This window comes from Parambassis ranga, unplaced genomic scaffold (assembly GCF_900634625.1).
Source record: "Parambassis ranga unplaced genomic scaffold, fParRan2.1 scaffold_24_arrow_ctg1, whole genome shotgun sequence".
In the NCBI taxonomy this organism is placed as follows: Eukaryota; Metazoa; Chordata; class Actinopteri; family Ambassidae; genus Parambassis; species Parambassis ranga.
In genome coordinates, this window is record NW_021144797.1 from 2452840 (window position 1) to 2472377 (window position 19538).

The 19538-nt window shown below is 41.6% G+C and overlaps 1 protein-coding gene and 1 non-coding gene across 2 annotated transcripts; both read right to left on the reverse strand.

Moving 5' to 3' along the window:
• Nucleotides 1-1892: 1892 nt before the first annotated feature.
• Nucleotides 1893-1974, reverse strand: trnas-aga (transfer RNA serine (anticodon AGA)). Its single transcript has one exon. It is a non-coding gene; the product is annotated as a tRNA-Ser (tRNA).
• An 8800-nt stretch (nt 1975-10774) lies between these two features.
• On the reverse strand, nt 10775-11755 carry LOC114430571 (B2 bradykinin receptor-like). The gene has a single exon (XM_028398646.1). It carries the CDS (start codon nt 11753-11755, stop codon nt 10811-10813), a length of 945 nt encoding a protein of 314 aa, XP_028254447.1. The 3' UTR covers nt 10775-10810.
• Between the last annotated feature and the right edge of the window lie 7783 nt (nt 11756-19538).

Genomic DNA, 19538 nt, shown 5'->3' on the forward strand with positions numbered 1-19538 from the left:
GTGTGAATAACAGTATAGACTATTAATGATGTTTCTCCTGTCATGTAATAACAGCAAACTGCAGCAGGCACTGCACAGGAGCCTGCAGGGCAACAGTCCACAGCAGTGGGTGCTGTCCAAGGCACTGTGGAGCAGCAGACCACATCTGCTCAAACATCTGTGGGGCAGGAAGTGCAAAGAGTGGGGGTCATCAAGCAGCGGCCACCACTGACTTTGTCAATGGTATGAGACCATACTATCCAACCGTCACTGAAGCATACGTCACAAACAGAGCCAACAAAACAACACATTTATTGACTAAAGTTGTCATTATGGCATTATTGCTACCAAAGGCACTGTAGGATTAGTGGTTGCTTGAATAAGCTCAAATACATAGCACTACACAGTTGATTGACACAGATACTGACTCATAAGTTTGCAGTAAACAATTGTCATTTTGATCACTGAATAATAGTTTGTCAGTACACTGACATAACATGGCTTTCCTGTCTTTCAGTTTTCCAAGCCAAGGTTTGGTGGTGCTCATGTTGCTGCTGCAAAGCCAAACCTTAGTGCTGCCAGAAAAGTAACCCGGGTAAGTAGAGATGAAGCAGCAGCTGTTTGTTAATGCAAGTTACTGAGACTTCTTACTTTACAGACTGAGGTTAGTGACCCCTCTAAAGAAGCTTCCCCTTCCCCAGCCAGCAGTACTGCCTCAGTGAGTACTGATCACATTTTGAAAACTGCATGTGCATTTCTTCCCATATAATTTATAATATAATCACACACTGAAAAATGCACAACAGTATTCTCAATGAAATAACTCAAGGTGTGAGTGTAAATCATAAAGTATCATGCTATGTTTCTATAGCTCCCAGAACTGCAGACAGATGTTCCATCTTCAGTGCCTGTCCTCAGTCCTGGAGCAGCATGTGCCACTGTATCAGTAAGTTATTTTTTATTTTCATTTATAAAATGTTGAGTATCCGATGTCTCTGTGGTCCATATAAGATATGTTTGTGAATTGTTTTGTTATTACACTACACAGCCCGCTGAGTCAAGGACAGAGACTCCAGCACCTCAACTGCCTCGTTTGTGGTCAGAGGGGCTGCCACCTCAGGACCACAAGTGGATTCTGAAGACCCTATTCAGGATAGGCCCAAAAGGAAAACTAGAGCTTCAGCACAACTTGAAGCTCTGGTACTTCCCACCAGAGCCGAGTCATCTGTACCACCAGGCGCCCCATCCAGACCGCTTCTTTGCTCACCCACTTCTCCTTTGGATGCCCTACAGACTGTGGAAAGTGAAGGTGGTTTGTCCCAATCCAGCTTGTGGGCAGCACCAACTCACAGGAGCAGGGCTGCATAAGAGGGCAAGGCGGGTCCAGCCATCCTGACATAAAAAGTGTGCTGTCCACAACAAGTTTGGAAAAGCTCAAGGATGAACACTTAATAAACAATCTGAAATCTTCACTGACACTGATGTGGACAGACTGAGAGTGTGTCTGTCTATGCTATCTCAACAAGTCTTGAGCCAGAGATGAGATTTTTCATCTAGTCACCACATGATGAATCATTCTGACTATTGTAGTACCCTGAGATCTGCCTTTCCCAGGTGTTTTGTCCTTAAGGTGAAGCAGTCTCTGCCTCAGGGTGAAACTGGGTTTGAAATGTGCTGGGACGTTTTATCCTTTGCCTCCTCACTGCACACCAGTTGCTCTCGGTCCAGCGTTTTTAAAATGATAGTTTTTGGAAGTGTCAGATGGACTGTGCCAGGGTTTGGTCCTCAGACAGTAAATATAAATGGCAGCACTGGTGAAGATGAACTTTTTCATAGAGCTCGTTGTTAACACATCAGACTTGTTAATTGTAAACGATGGAGGGGCATAAAGTGATCTTGGAGATGAAAAGAACCGTTGTTGGCAGGATTCGAACCTGCGCGGGGAAACCCCAATGGATTTCTAGTCCATCGCCTTAACCACTCAGCCACAACAACCGGCAAAAGGTAACGATGAAGAGTCTGACGACCCAGGTTGGTTCTGTCCATGAGTGCATGGTCTTGTCCAGTTTGTCCTGTCCAGATTGGTGTTGGCGCTCCTTTACTTGTTTTCCATTTCATTCGCAGGTAAATCTGCGCCGACCAGAGTCTCCGTTTGACAGACAGCTATCACAGAAAGTTGCCGACAGCTGAGCAAGTACTCACGTGCCAACATGGCACAAGTTGAATTGCTTCCAAGCCGGCTGTGTTCACGATCACATGGTCGTTTGAGATTACAAGCCTTCACTGTCCATTCTACGCTGTTTACTTTATTAGGAAGGTGCTCTACAATTGTCCCAACAAGCAGGGGGAGCACTGAACATAAAACTCTCTTTCTCACATGTTATTGTGAGAAAGAGAGTTTTATGCTTTATATACTTTTGTTTTCTTGCTTCTCTATTTAAACAATCTGAAATCTTCACTGACACTGATGTGGACAGACTGAGAGTGTCTCTGTGCTATCTCAACAAGTCTTGAGCCAGAGATGAGAGTTTTCATCTGCATTCATGGTCACCACATAATGAATCATTCTGACTATTGTGATGCCTTGAGATGAGGTCCAGTATTCTGGAATGGAAGTTACCATTCCAGAATGGAAGGCAACATTCCGGGACAAACATCGGCATAACAGAATGAAGAGCACATTTGCAGAATGAAAGACAGCATTCCGGAATGAAAGTCAAAATTCCGCAATGAAAGGCAGAAATCTAGAATAAGTGGCAGCATACCAGAATAGACATCAGTATTCCGGAAGGATAGGCAGAATTCCCGAATAACAGTCAGTATTCTGGAACAGAGGTCAGTATTCAGTAACAGAAGTCAGCAAGACAGCATTCTGGAATGAAAAGCATTCCAGAATAAAAGAAAGTATTCCCAAATGAAAGGCAGAAATCTAGAATGAGTGGCAGCATACCATAATAGACATCCACCCACTCCAGAATAATAGGCAGGATTCCAGAATGGTAGACAGAATTAAACCCCTAACCCGACAGCGGCCTGTGACGTCATGGAAGTCAGCATTCCGACATGGAAGGCAACATTCCGGGACAAAAGTCAGCAAGACAGCATTCTGGAATGAAAAGCATTCCAGATTGAAAGAAATCATTCCAGATTGAAAGGCAGAAATCTAGAACGAGCGGCAGCATACCAGAATAGACATCCATCCATGCCAGAATGGTAGACAGGATTCCAGAATGGTAGACAAAATTCCGGACTTAAATCCCTAACCTGACAGCAGCCTGTGACGTCATCCAATCAGAGCCAGAGACTGAACCTCCTTAAGGGCAACAGTGGCAAGAAAAAACAGGAAGAACCCCTGTAGGTTTGGTGTAATGTCTCATCATATCAGATGAAATCATCCAATTGGCTTCTGTGGTCTGGGTTAGAATCTAAGTCAGTCAATGTCTTAAATGATTACTTATTTCCCCTCCAGAGGATAAATTATTTAAATGATTACTTATTTCCCCTCCAGAGGAAATAAACAGACCTGTCAGGAGTGGGATTTGAACCCACGCCTCCAGTGGAGACTGCGACCTGAACGCCAGCTGGCGAAGGATCGTCCTTACAATGTTGGAAAATGTTGGACACAAGAGCCAATCACAAGCCTTCAATTGCTGGAGGTGCGCCCAATCAGCTAGCGGATTTCTTCCCCACTGTCCAACATTTCCAACATTTGACCAATCACGGTGGACAAATGTTGGAGCAGAGAATCAGTATGGCGCATACCGGTCGTCATTCATTCTGCACTAGCTAGCGAGAAAAACAGTCTGTACGGTAATTAAACACTTGCTACAGTGCCGTGTGACACTAGTTTACGTTTGTGTGTCATGTAAACTCTTGTACTGTGTTGACGTTTTTATAGATTGAAAGATTTGTTGAGTTACGGCCGTTACACAAAGTGGATTTTGTTTTGCCACTCGGTGCTTACTAATGTTATTTAAGGTGCAGTGTTTTAAACCTGAGAATCAAAGTATTTCCACCCACGTTTAAGCACTACCACATAAGTAATGTTTTTATTTAGATTTTTGGTGTATTGCCATATAGAAATGTCTTCCTGTAAATAAACATTGTCCCTTAATGCCTATTACCTATAGAGAAAGGCCGCTCAAGGCGACGGCATTCTTTGTAATATTTTATTTTATATTGTTGTGAGGACAGCGGGGGTCGGGTGATCTATTTTGCCAGCTGACATGCTGTGGGTGAAAGGAGACGAAGGACTGTCATCAGGGGAGGAGAGACGCCAAGGACAGCGGTGGCAGACAGGTGAAGGAAAACGGGAAAACGGGGAGAGTAAGAGGGACCCGTGATGCGAAAAAAAAAATACGGACAATAACCATTTTTTTATGGACAAGGATCGCCCAGGGAGAGAGAGGATCCCGCGTGGGGTTCACCAGGAGGAGTTTTTTGTTTGTTTGCCTGTTTGCCTGTTACTTTTTGATCGGGACTGAAGGGACATTTATTTGTAAATATGGGTCGGATTACAGCGTTATTTGGGATGTAAGAAAATATGATTTTGAGTTAATAAATCCGAAACAGTCTCATTCAAGTGTCTGTGGTCTGTATTATGCAACAAAGGTAAATAGAGTACAACACAGGAGAGTCCCTGCTTAATAGTAACGCTCCGTTTACTTTAGGCAGACTGTTAAAACGTTTATCCATATGTCCATTTGTAAAAATGATGCCAAAAAATGTAGCAGATGCAGATCAACACTAGCATTCCTGTGGTCGCCGGTTCGAATCCAAGCTGTGGTCCAAAGTAAAATCCTAAAAGTGTCAATTTGAGTTTCTGCATCCTGAAATACGTACATAAATTAGATGTGTTTCCACAACTTTCCTTTCTTTTTTAATTTTTCCCTTTTTCCTCTTCTTTTCTTTTTCCCCCCTTCTCCCCCCTTCTTCCCCATCTTAGACGGACGAATGTTCCCCAGCTTGAACGCAGCGCCTTGGACCGCTCGGCCATCCTGACATGAGCAGTATGCTGTCCACAGCAAATTTAGAACAGCTCCAAGATGAACACTTAATAAACAGTCTGAAATCTTCACTGACACTGATGTGGACAGCCAGAGAGTGTCTCTGTGCTATTTCAACAAGTCTTGAGCCAGAGGGGAAACTCAGGTAATAAATGATGCTGTAAACTCATGGGAATTGATCTGATGGGTGGGAGTCCACTACATTATCCATCCAGCTACACCCTCCCTCTTAAAATGCAGGCTGGAGGATGCGGGCATCGATCCCGCTACCTCTCACATGCTAAGCAAGCGCTCTACCATTTGAGCTAATCCCCCTTGTATAAAAATACAATCGCAAGTCAATCAGGACTCACTGCACTACATGAAGTGTACTAGTGAAGTATTAGAAGCATCAGACTTTTAATCTGAGGGTCCAGGTTCAAGTCCCTGTTTGGCAGAACACTTTGTACGCCCTATTGCTTGTACTCCCACTCCACCACCTCCATGCCTCATCGACGGCCATCCAGCCAACACTGTGCACCGACTTCTGGATGGCAGGGGGCTCCAGTACCTCGTAGACTGGCAGGGATATGGCCCGGAGGAGAGATCCTGGATACCCACGTCACCCATCCTCAGGGATTTCCACCGCTGCAACCCAGACAAGCCAAGCACTGTGGCTCCTCTCGTTTCAGGTGTCTTGTCTTCCTCCTTCCTTGTGTGTTCCCTCCTCCCGATGATCACCTGCCTCCCTAATGTGTCTCACCTGCATCTCATTGTCCTCCCTGCTCCTTGTGTACTTACTCTGTGTGTCTCTCTCTGCATTCCCCACCAGATTCTCTTGTTACCTTGCAAGAGATTCTGAGAAGCATTCTAAGGACCATTAGCTTTTGGAAGAGACCAAAGGGAAAGGGGATCACCAGCAACAACTTGAGTTCTGAGAGGCAAGTCCGGGTCAAACAGGTTAAGACACACAGCAATGCCTGACCTAACTCTGTGCTGAACATACCTGCACACACAGACAAATCATGTGAAGAGCGCAGAGCCTGTCTACAATCAGACACAGGTGCAGCACGTTAGGGCAGGGCAGCTAATCAGCGGGGGACAAGCACACAGAGGTGGGAGAGCAGAGAGGAAGCAGCAAAACACACGGGGTCAGGAGTGGATCCGTTGTTGGACCATGCTGATTTTTGAACAAATGAATATGACAGGAATTGGAATGCTGGCGTTCTAGTCTGCTGCAAGTCCATGCAGAGCTTTATAAAGAATAACAGTCATTACTGTGGAACAGAATTCAGCTCCCCCTGAATGGAAGGCAACTTTTTTGGAATGAAAGTCAGCATAACAGAATGAAACGCAGATTTTCAGAATGAAAGCCAGCGTTCATCCATGTGCCACTTCTACTTTACATTGATACGAATGGCCAGAAAACAAGCTAGCTCCGAACAGCTAATGTCAGCTTGACCATCCTCCTCCTCTTAACAATAATCTGAGCAAAGTTTGGAACAGCTGTTTCCTCTTTGACCCATATTTGTCTGTTTGTCTCTGAATATAGTTGTGATGTATCATTGACACAGTGTGAGCCAAACATGACATCAGATATGATGCTTTTAGTTTAGAAGCAGCCGGAAATCATGAGTGTGGCTGCTGCAAGCACTAACCACACTCATGATTTACAGCTTGAAGAAAGCAGAAGCTGATGAGCTGATTTTGGAGACTGTACACTCAACAAGACCGAAGCTCATGAACAATCAGTCAATCAATCAAGCTTCAGTTGTACAGCAGCTGTCAGGCAGAGCAGCTGCAGTTCAAGCTGCTGTTTACAGCTTGTTGCAGCCATCACCAGCTCCAGTGCCTCCTGTTCAAAACTGTCCTTTAAAACGATGAAGGAGCACCTTGATGTGTTTCTTTACACAACTATCAACATGCCTTACCCTGACTTACTACAGTGTTGAGAGTCTCCTTCTTCTCTTTAAATGATTGGAGTCTAGTAAATGTGGCCTAATTGAGAATAGCAATCTGTCAAAATGTGTGCCAAATTAAATTACATTAAATTAAATGACAACTATAGTGTGTTCTAGCACTGTATAACCACAAAACTGCAACTGCAACTTTATTTATAACACACTTTAATAAACTAAAAATAATAAATTAAAGAATAAATTAAAACAAATTTAAAATATGTTAAAATAAAGTACAATAAAACAATAATCACACTGTCATTAACCAAAACTGATTTCATGATGAATTATTTAAAGTCTTGGTTTTCAGTGCTGTGATAGCAGCTACAAATAAAGCAATGTTTGTTTTGATTGATGAGCCATGTGTCATTTTACAATCCCTTGATGAAGAACACTGGGAGGGCATTATAATTCTAGATACGAACATAACAATGTCTAGTGCAACAGCTTCCACACTTTTACTTCAACCATGTCACAGTGTGTCATCGTAGGTCCACCTTCATTCTGCAGCAGGGACTCACTAGCTAGCAGGGACACTTACTTTGTAATGATGCCATTACCCATTAGCTGTGTTGTTATGGCAACGAGGCCATAACTTAACAACAACAAAAGCTGGCTAAAATACAGTAATATTGTCACTAAACTGCTTAAATACACTTGTAAGGTACCAAAACGCTAACAGTTCCTCAAGGTGCACATGCAAGAGTTAACAGAAGTGTTAAAGAGTTACTGAGAGTTACAGAAAGGTTGGAAGCTACCAACTCTCCATCTTAAAAGTAAACAAATATAATGCATTCAAAAGTCTAATTTAGTTTCCCAGCTGCCACTTTTCACCACTTGTTTACATATCTTATATACACATTCATATTTACATGTTTTTATTTTATCATGAATATATATAGTGTTAGCAGTAGTGCACTTTCAGAGCTAAGGTACATACAAGATAACTGACTATCAAAGATAATCTCACATTGTCCATGCTGGAAGCTTTGTAGCTGTGCTGGGGTTCAGTCTGCTGAGCTCTTGTCTGGATAAACAATCCTTGTAGGACGGGTGAGAAGTTTGATTTCTCTCAGAAGTGATGGAGCAAATGTGTCGAGATGTATCTCCGTCAGGTGGAGTTCACTTGCATGTTTTAAAATGATTGGCACTATCTAGTCAGTGTGCTGATGACATCATCAAAGCCTCACATTCCTGTGATGTAATGTTGATTTTTGAATGTTTGAATCATTATTCAATACAAAACTTGTAGGCCTATATATTATATATATATTTATTATTTATTGCCGTTGCTAGGCAATCAATCTATTGTTCTTCACCCTCTTTAGTTTGATTGCCGTTGCTACGACAGTACTTTATTTTTTTTTAAATTATATTTTCTTCCGTACACTTTTTGGCTCAGCGTATCTTGGGCATAGTTTGTGCTATTGAAACTGTTCAAATGTCAAAATGTTCAGCTTATTGAGGACATGATGGGTCAATGCCAATATTTAAACAGAGCGTTGTAGATGGACAGGAAAGATAGAAAAGCTTTTATATAGAGAAGAGATTAAAGATCGTCAGACAGGTCACCTGGAAAACAAAAACATAACATAAGGGGAAATTCCTGAAAAGCAAGCATGCACATATAGATACCTAAAAACACTTTTGGTTGCTTCTGTTGCTATACAGGGAGTCACAGGTGGTACTGAAGGCAAAGGGTCACATATAAATGAAGTCAAAGATTTCTTCTTTTAATATTGCTTTGAATGGCTTTTCTTTCATCACCGTCAGGACTTTTGTGAAAATTACCTGATGTTTTGGGTCATATTTATAAAAGAATACAGACAATTCTGAAAGCTTTACAAACTCTCAAGCAGCACTGTATTTAAACACAATGAATAAAATTAAACAACTACATAACGAGATTTTCCGTGTGTATATCATTATGAAACAAATTCAGACCATCAGTCTTAGATTCTTTTCATGGGAAACGCTGTCAATAATAATGATAGGAAACTGCATGGTGGGAACTGCAGCACTTCTACTGAGCCGGATCATTTGGTTCATCTCATCAAGAAATGCCGGCTCATTTAGCTCCCATACATTTCTTCATTTTACAACTTGAAGCTTTTATAATGTAGCTATAATTTAGGACCATCTTTGTATTTGTGTGTACACATATCTCTTAAAATATTCAATACATCCTGTCCACTAAAGTATTCAGAAGATAACAATAACATTTTCTAATATCAATCATTTCTTGTAACCAATGTTTTCCATTGCATAGTGCATTGCATGTGATTAGTTGCACAGCATGCATCTGACATTCAGTCACTGCAAGGAGCACCCATAGTGTATGTCTTAAGAAGAAGTGAAACATATCTGGTCTCAAAATTACTATTTATTCTAACAGTGAAGAAGGAACATTCTGAGTCATAAGAACAGAGGGCTCTGTGGTTGCCCAGCATCAAGCAGGAGTGGGTGTCTTAGAGGCACTGTCACCACCATGGATCAGTTGGTGAAAGTAGGCACCCTGGTGGAGAAAGACTGTATGTCCACCAAGGAATATTGGGATAGTGGATCAACAGAAAGCAAAAGAAAAGGGGCTGAGAAAGCCCCAGGAGAAGGTTTCCACTAGAAAACCAGCTGACGTGGTGACCATTGTTCAGCTAGGGAATAAAGTGCCACTGTCCTTGCTGCGTGTGCCCAGTAACGTTGTGCCATCATTGATACAGGAAGTACTTATTCTCTAGTGCGTCAAAGTCAGTGGTTGGAAGTAGCCTGGGAGGGAGAACATCTTAAGGCATGCCAGAACCAGAACTTTGGCGCTCTGGGTGTACTGGGGCTCACGAGAGGTGATTAACGTCGCATGAATTTCTGAGTGAAATGAGTTTTTTGAATTTCAGTATGGAGCGTGAGCCTTTTTAAATCCAGGGCAGATACAGGTGCAGTGGTCCAGATGTCTGTGGGCCTCCTCTCTGTGTGGACAGTGGAGGTCTCGAAGCGTCCAGCTTCTCTCTGTACTGCTTGTGGCTGCTGTGATGGCCTTTCTCAGTCCGTACTTCGCAGCTTTGTACTCAGTCTCACTGCCAGATGTAAATGCAGTGGAGGCAGCACCCAGCATGTGATGCACCTGACTGTTAATTTTATTTTTAGTTTAGTTTATGTTTATTTTATTGACATGTTACAATTTAAATGTCTTTCTCACACTGTGCACTGATAGATGAAATGCGTTTATTATCAAATCCAACCACCACTTCTTCAGATAACTGCAGTGAATATGCTTCCCTCAGGAAATGAGATCATTCCTATGAGAGAAATTATTCTTGAGGAGGCAGGGTAACATTGATGTTGCTTTTGTTGCAGCTAAAACCTGAAATATAATCAGATTAAATGTAGAATACATCAATTTACATACTTATTTTCACCTTGACTATGTCCCAATGAAAAAAAAACATCTGCCACATCCACACATGCAAAGACAGTAAAACAAGGCCGCATCGGGGCAGCAGCTATATTGAGTAGAGTGCACTTTGTATTGGTGAAGTAAACTCTGGAGACCTGATTGATGTTTTTCGCCACTGTTTTGAGTTGGGCTACACATATTTAATAGCAGATGGAAATCCTGCACACAATTTGAGTTCATCCAATGAGCAACTGTACTTGCTGTCCATTATGGCTTCACAGTTACACTACAGTGCAGCTTTCCTTTAGTGGATTTTATTATGTAGTCCTATTTTCTAATGATGCCATTTACTTTAACAAGGATGCCTGCAATGATGTTATATGGTTGTTGGGGACATTAAACATCATGACCATGGAAAGCTAATGGAAAATCCAAATCTTGCACCATCAACTGTTACTTGTGTCTGTTGTATATGTGGAAGTGTGTCTTGTGGTTGCTGTTTATGTTCTGCACTGCTGGAATAATTCCTTCATTTTTCGGCGGAAAGTTTTCCCGACTAAGACGTAGAGAATTGGGTTGAGAGCATTGTTGAAAATGCCCAAGAAGAAGGAAAAGACTCTGATGAGGCGCAATAATTTAACAAGACACTCATCCTTAGGGGTATATACAAGTAATAAATGTATGACTCTTGCGATTTGGCCTGGCAGCCAGCAGATCATGAACACCAGGAGGACTGCCAGGACCAGAGTGGTGGCCCTGTGCTCCATTTTCTGAGTGTTTGAGCTCTCTGTTACCCTGTTCCTCAAAACATGAAGAATGTTGACAGTGCAGAAGGACATAATACAAAGGGGGAGGAAGAAGGTGAATGTTGAATACAGAACACTAAACAGCACATCATGACTTCTACTTGGATAAACACTACTACATTCAGTAACATTATTCTCAGGATCACGTACTGCTTTAAAGTAAACGATAACATCAACATTCAGAAGAAAACCCAGAGTCCACACCAGAACACATCCCAGTTTGGCACAAATTGGCCTGCGCAGTCTTTCATGGGACAGCGGGTGCACCAGTGCCAAATAACGATCTATGCTAACCAGAACAAGGAAGCCACAGCTGCAGGAGGTGTTCATGTAGATGATAGTTGATATCAGTTTGCATATGGCAGAACTCATGTAATCGTTTGCTAAAACTAGAACGTCAAAGGGGAAACAGCACATCAGAAGAAAGTCAGCAGCAGCCAGGTTGCTTAAGTAGATCTCAGGCGCAGTGCAGGCCTTCTTGTGGAAGCAGAAAACCACCAACACAAACAGATTGAGGATGATTCCCAGCACACTGATGGGAAGGAAGGACACCTCCATCACTGTGAGGTAAAAGAATATGTCACCATAACACTGTGTTTCATTCTGATATGTAGTCTGGTTGCTCAGGTTGGCAGACATGCTGTGAAGACACAGAGGAAGCAAACTTAGCAAACAAAGCAGACAGCTTTCATTGTTGGTAACACAAGAGTACTCTACCGTATTTTCACAGCTATAAGGCGCACCTAAAAGTCTAAAACTTTCTCAAAAGTCGGCCGTGCGCCTTATAATCCGGTGCGCCTTATGTATGGGTTGAGTACCAGACACAGGGACGTGATACATAAACTACGTACGCTGGCAGCAATTCACCAATCAGCTGAACGCTACAGTACAGGCGCAGCAACTTCCTGCAGATTACAAAGAAAAGCTGGCCAGCTTCCACGTCTACTGCAGAGACAACATTGCCAGCAAAAACATCCAGCCCAGCCTCATCACCAGCACGGATGAGGTCCCCCTCACTTTCGACATCCCCGTGAACCAAACTGTGGAGAGAACGGGGACCAGCACGGTATCAATACGGACCACGGGGCACGAGAATCAGCGTTCGATGTTGTTGTCGGTTGCCATGGTAACGGACAAAAACTTTTGCCTACGGTCATTTTTAAGAGGAAGACACTGCCAAAAGAAAAGTTTCCAGCTGGAGTCAGGACGAGGGGAAAATGAGAGTGGCTCAGGGAGGTTTATGTAAAGAGACCGGATGGTTTTTTTCACGCATCACCCTCGCTGCTGATCTGCGACTCCGCTCGCGCCCGTCTCACCGCCGGTGTAAAAAACCTGGTGAAGCAGATGAACTTGGAGCTTGCCGTAATCCCGGGAGGGTTAACAAAGAACTTCAACCGCTGGACATCGGCATAAACAGGGTGTTCAAAATAAAGATGCGAGCAGCGTAGGAGCGATGGATGGCAGACAGCGAGCACAGCTTTACTGGGAGGCAGCGCCGGGCAAGTTACGCCCGCGTATGTGAATGGATTGTGGATGCGTGGACTTATGTTTCTGCAGTGACTGTTGCCCGAGCTTTTGTGAAAGCCGGCATAATTTCTGAACAATAATAATAATAATTTCTGAACAGCCAGCCGGCAACGTGTGTGGCTGTGACTCTGACAGCGATGAGAGCTGGCAGGTTTGAACTCGCACATATAGAGATGTGAGCAGCTTGCGGAGGACGCGGAGCGGTTTCCTGGGTTTTCACTTCTGTAACTCTCTGTCTGAAAGCTCAGACCCGAGGGTCCGAGCGTACGTCACTGCAGCTCAGAGCACAACAAGAAAAACACCACACAGGCGCGGCATGTGAAACAGAAAATTGTACATACACATTTCAAATTGTTATGCAGAATAACGTGTGAGTAACAAACCAATCAGCTGCATCTGTATTATGTAATTATTGCGAGCTACAGCGCTATATGCAGCGAATAATCAAACTATATACAAAGTCGTTCCTTCACAACAATAAAGGTCGACTTAATAATAACTTATAATGCAGTGCGCCTTATGGTCGCGAAAATACGGTAGTTTTATACGGTAGTTTAAATACGGTAGTTTTCACAGGAGGTGTTACATGTCGGTGTTACAGTTACATGTTAATGGTCATAACAGTTGTTACGGCCCCAGGCCTTTGAATTGTTCTGAGGGTTTGGTTTGGTTTTCACCCCCCTGTGTTTTGTGGACCCTCCCCCTTACCTCGGCATTGTGACGACGATTTAATTATTCACTGCATGAATACCATGAATACCACCTGCTTCTTGTCCCGGTGCCTGGTTTTTTGTGTTTACCCTGGGCTACTGCAGACTCACTGGGCACTGTCACTCTTCTCTCAGCATCTGCTTCACCTATGAAATAATATCTAGATGGAAATACTAATGCCAGGACACAAACAGCATCTTTGTTATGGTAATGTATCAACACAATAAACTACTCCATTCAGCTGTGCCTGGGCTCTCCCTAATTTCGGTCTGGCTTTGCTCCTCAGAAGCTCCAAAAAGCCAGCCATAAAGGAATCCTTTTACAGCACACTTATTATACACATGTACATTATTTAATATATTATTATTTCATTTGATTTATTCAGATATTTATTATTGTTATTTATTATTTACAAACCACTTCTACCTCCAACAACTGTTCATATGTAAACTGTTCTTTGATTCTATTGTATATTTTTATTGGTAGTTTATCCTATTATGTATGTAGCTTCTCTTATCTTTTACTTTCTGTATCTGCCCATTGTGGGACTAATAAAGGTATTCTTAATTCTTAACTTGGATTACACTTTTTAAATAAATGATATATTATGTAAATTCATTTCAGTAGCCATTGCCTATGTATACAATGCATGAATATTAATTTTTTAAATATTAGCCTATTGTTTAGTTTAGTTACTAATTGTGGTAACATAGCACATGTTCAAAGTGACGTGTGTAGCTTAATGGGTCACTTGGAAATGTTTTTTTTAATGTTATTAGATAACATTAAGTAATCAGTAATCAGTAATCAGACATACAGTCTAGACATTGTTAACACGGTAAATGACTGTTCTAGTTAGAAAAGGCAGATGGAATATATACAAAGGTATACAGAGGCCCTTTTCCAGCAGCCATCACTCACTGTGCTCTAATGCTACATTGTGTTAGCTAATCGTGTTAAAATGGCTAATTGATGATTAGAAAACTCCTGTGAAACTATTGTTAGCACAGCTGAACTGTTATCTGATCAGAGAAGCTGTAGAACTGGCCTGGTGACCCCACACCTTGGAACGGTAGTGTATGTATGCTAGTTTTTAACTAAATGATCAATTGGGCCTACCGATATATGTCCCTTACCCTTCGCCTCTTCTGTCTGTCTTCTTGAAAATATGTCAGTGAGCTTTGCACATTTGGCAGCATCCTCAATCAATGGTCTTTCCATTTTTACCCGCTTCTCCGCCCGTTTGGACTTTTGGTTAAATAAAGATAAGATAAGATAAGATAAGATAAGATAAGATAAGATAAGATAGATATAAGATAAAACACATCCCAGTAAAGCTCATCAATACCTTGTAGGTGAGGGAGTCATTCCTGCTGATGAAGGATAAACTGTCAATCACCCAGCTGCTCTCTTCCAGGAGCTTCAGCATCTGATGTAGAAAATAAACTGATGTTAATGTGATGTCAGACAAAGGACTTTGTAACCACGCCCACTGTTGCCCCTCTTCTTGTTGCATCATGTGCAGAAATCAATGTTTTACCCTCAAGCCAAGAATACATTTGTTCATCAGGATGTGGGAAAGCAAAGCTGTTATAAGTGCACATCTCCATCTTCTACTGCAGTGAAATATGAGGAACTACATCATTAACCATTAACAGCCCAGACAGAGCTCCAGTACATGCTACATGGACATTTCAACAACCAGCATCACCTTTCACTGCAGACCGTGTTAGTGAGAGCTGGATACTGACACCACCTGCAGCTGCAGCTCTGGACTCCTCCCAGGATATGTAGACTGTACTTTTTAAAAAGTATTTTTTTAAATAATGTAATGCATATTTTTGAGTACAGAATAATGTGTTTAAACAAATCTCATTTATTAAATAACCTTTCTAACAGTTTTAACTCATATTTTAACAGCTTTTTTTAACTTCACAAGCAAGAAATGTCAGGTGGCGCAACCAAATATTTATAACTATATATATATATATATTCCTAATATTTATTTCAAGATAAATCTTTGGCAAGTATCCATTAGGGTGTGTACACTAGGTAACACATTATTATTTGGTAGTTTTGTTTTGTTTATACAATAATTTAAGATTTTTCCCTTTTGTAGGTCAGGTTTTAACTATCGTTAGCATCCAATTTTGCATTTAAAGACAGAAAAAATATTTTAAAAAATACACAAATTCATATATTCAGTAAAATAAGTACACAAATTACATTTAGAAACCATTTGGTCACTTTAAGCTATTATTTATTAGTTTAAATTGGTTGCACCACCTGACAGTTATTAGTTGTACCACCTGACAACAAAGTAATGACATGAAACATGCTGAAAAAATGCATTTCATTTCAAATATTTACATTTACGTTTTAGTAAATAGTCTCTATTTACATTTTTTTAAGTAAAACAAATGTTTTTTTTCAAGAATGCGAGTAGTAAACATCTCATCAAAACCACTTAATACAACATTACGTTTGATACAACCCTATACTAAATGATAACTAGAAAAGGGCATTTCCTGAAGAAAATGCAAGTTTGATTGCTGCAGCTGAAGCATGGCTTTGAATGCTGATGTGAAGGATTGCTCTGAATTGCTGGGGAATCAGAGCAATTCAGAGCTTTGTATGCCTCTGTGTGTCAGCCTGTCACCATGGTAACAGCAGAGGAGTGGAAAAACCACTCCATTACAAGAGCAGCATCTAATGAGCGTTTCAAGACTAAAATGGAGTCTTTAGCTTGAAATTTGGAAGGAGGAGATACATTTGGCAGGTGACCCTCATTGAAGGGCTCTAGCAGCAATCAAACTAACACTAAAGTGATGTTTTAACAAAATTCAAACATTTTCAAATATGGAGTAATATTTGTACAGACCAAAAAAATAAATAAATCGTGGCCATATAAATGTGTGCACGAAATACTAATTCATGGCCACTTAGTATTTCGTGGGAATTAATTAGTATTTCGTGGAAATTAATTAGTATTTTGTGCGCACATTATACATATTTCGTGGCCTACAAATTATTTATTTTTTTACCATGTCATCAGAGGGGCTCCGTACAGACCTTCTCAGGTCTGTGTAACAAAGAATTCCCAGTCTGAAAGCATTAGCCATGTGTGCCATGAATTGAGAGGCTCTGGTTCTGATATCACTCTGAGAACTTCAGCTGAGTAGAAAAAAATGACGTCAGCGTGGTGGGGCCAAGTGAAAGCATTTTTTTCCTCCCAGTTACTTTATGCAGCTCACCTGAATCTCTTCACCAACTACTTGAAGAACTTGCCCTACAAAGCGGCATCTAAAATGTACATATTAGTATGTAAAAATGTGTAATATCTTTAACTTAAAACTAGTATGTTGATGAAGATTCTCAGTCATCCAGGTCATCATACGTAGAGAAGGTTGAAGCAAGGCGTCTGGACTTGTAGAGTTTTCTAGAAGACGTTTTGCTGCTCATCCAAGCAGCTTCATCAGTTCTAACTGTTTGGTGGGGAAACATGGTTTATATGTGGTTACAGACCTATGTGGGTGGGTCTTTGGTAAAATTTAAAAAACTTACAAACAATAGCACTAAATGTTTCCATACTTACCTGTGATGTTCTGGCTGACTGGGCCAGGTGTGTCTAACGACTGGCTAACGACTATGAAACTGCCGGAGGGGGACTGGTTGACAGCCCTTTGTTCTTACTGTGAGTATGTGCAAACTTCCTGGGAATGGATGGAATCACTGCATTGTATGTGGTGGAAAGATGATGTCTGAGGCCACCACCTCTGTTAAGGGAAGGTTTTTCCAGCTTAACATAGATGGCTTCCTTGACTCCTCTTTCATACCACCTTTCCTCCCTGTCTAAAATGTGAACGTTGTTGTCCTCAAAGGAGTGTCCTTTGTCTTTGAGGTGGAGGTGAACAGCTGAGTCTTGTCCTGAGGAGGTGGCTCTCCTGTGCTGAGCCATTCTTCTGTGGAGTGGTTGAATGGCTACTAGTAAACATTTTAGACATGTCACGGATATATCTAGAGCTTTTAATAACATTATATAGCGACATTCCTTGCAGTCGTGCCACCTGACTAACTGGTTGCACCACCTGATTTTGGCAACTTATCTTAAAATAAATAGGGTTCTGTTTGGATGCTAGCATTAGTGCAGGGGTGTCGGGGTGAAAATCCCCTTGTTTTCCTTCTGATTCCCCTGAATTAGTTTGTAGGGAAGGAGCAGATAAATTCTGGTCTCAAAATTATAATTTATTAAACAATGAGGCAAATTCTGAGTCGCAGAGCTCTGGGTTGTTGAGATACAAAGAACAAGGCAAGAACAACCATGAACAACAAAGAACAACTCATCAACAACAACTCTACATGGAATTCACACATTGATATACCCCATGGGCGTTCCCGCCTGCCGGCCCACAGGGGCATCTACTACCCCCCTGCAGACCCTGGGTCATACAGCAACTAGACCATTAGTGTTTACTGCCAAATAAGGTAAAACTTCAATTCCTTAAATCTCATAGGTTGGGAGGCTGATGTACGGATGACCATAAACTGGGCACTCAGGAGAAAAACACATTCCTTTAGTATCTGGCTTTTATCAGGTCAAAGGTGCTGCTATCCTTGGTCTGAATTTATGACCATCTCGTACCAACCGGAGCTCTCTCCAGAGAGCAGAAAAACAAGAGAGACAGAGAGAGTCAGCTACAAATCTAAGTTATATGAGAAGAATAACATTCCACACTTCTTAATACATTCAGTATACTTACTTTCATTTTCTATAAAAGTTCCTAACATAAAAACTAATAAAAACACATTATTGAATAATAAACACTTACAAATACAATGCATATGTATAAAAATGAATAGAAACAAACTTCAATATATGTGAACACACGCTACATGGTAACACAGTGCAAAGTAAATACTTTCACCCTTCAACTCCCTCTTTTGAGCTCTTTAAAGAGCTCACAACGAAGCTTCCTCATCACCTGACACAGGCACCTCTGCTGCCAGCAGAGGCATCTGGTATGAAGGAGGATGAAAATCTGAATCCTTCTTTTCAATAGCTGACACAATTAACCTGTTACATAAACTACGCACACAAGGAACACAACAACAACCACATGCAGTCAAAATACCCAAAAATGTTGCAAGAGAAGTGAGTAATGACAATACTACCGCCTTCCAGGGTCCCAGCACCCTAATCAGCCAGTCGTCCAGGGGGTTATCTATCCCTGAGTGCTCATGTAACGTACTAGAAAGAGTCCTCAAACCTTCTAAAGCTTTAGTCACCTTACCATCAGGAGCAGTGTTATTGGGAATGAAAGTACAACACATTTCACCAAACATAGCACATACACCTCCTTTCTCTGCCAATAACATATCCAAAGCCATCCGGTTCTGTACTGAAATCAGAGAGGTGGGGGCGAGCTGTTCAGACAAACCTTCTACAGCATCCCTGGTTAAATTAGCCAACCTGAGGACATTATAATGCACATAATTAATTCTATCGACATTTTTATTAGGAGTTACTGGAAACAAAGCAGAGATAATAGGAATATTCTCAAACCCTGCTGCAACCTGGTCAGCCAATTTAAATTCATCAGGAACGCCTCTGGGCACCCCTATTGCATCTATGTAGGTGGGGCTGTCTAAAGATAAGTCAAAGTGACTTGTGTAACGCTTCATGATGACGTGTCGCCGCCGTCTACGAGTCAGCGCCGCGTTTCCTCCTTGTTGGGATGGCACCTTGGTAGTTTTCTCACCTACTATCTGCAAGGGAGACATCAATCTAACCATAGAGCATAAACCCTTTCCATCTAATCGCAGAGAAACAAACAAATGAGGCCCCCCACAATAATAATATAAATCTGCTCTAGCCTTTGATCCTAAAACTGAAGTATTACGCTGCAACACCGTCTCACACCATGATATGTTAATATTCCCATAATTAACCATTCCTGTGCCTGTCATGTTGAAACATGTATAATTACCAGTACCCTTCCATGGCTTGAAGGGTCCAGTTTTAGTTTGCTCACTAATTGGCGGAAATAAGGAGGACAACGTAGTACAATTTGGTGGGGAGACTTCACGAGTCATGGCCATAATACAACCAAATCCCCATGCATCATCTGGATATAATGGGGCAGGTTCAGTGTACAGGTGGGGCCTCGCTGATGCACAGGCAACA

What these genes read in the sequence shown, in the direction of transcription:
- LOC114430571 (XM_028398646.1), bottom strand. Translation starts at nt 11,755, where the DNA reads ATGTCTGCCAACCTGAGCAACCAGACTACATATCAGAATGAAACACAG.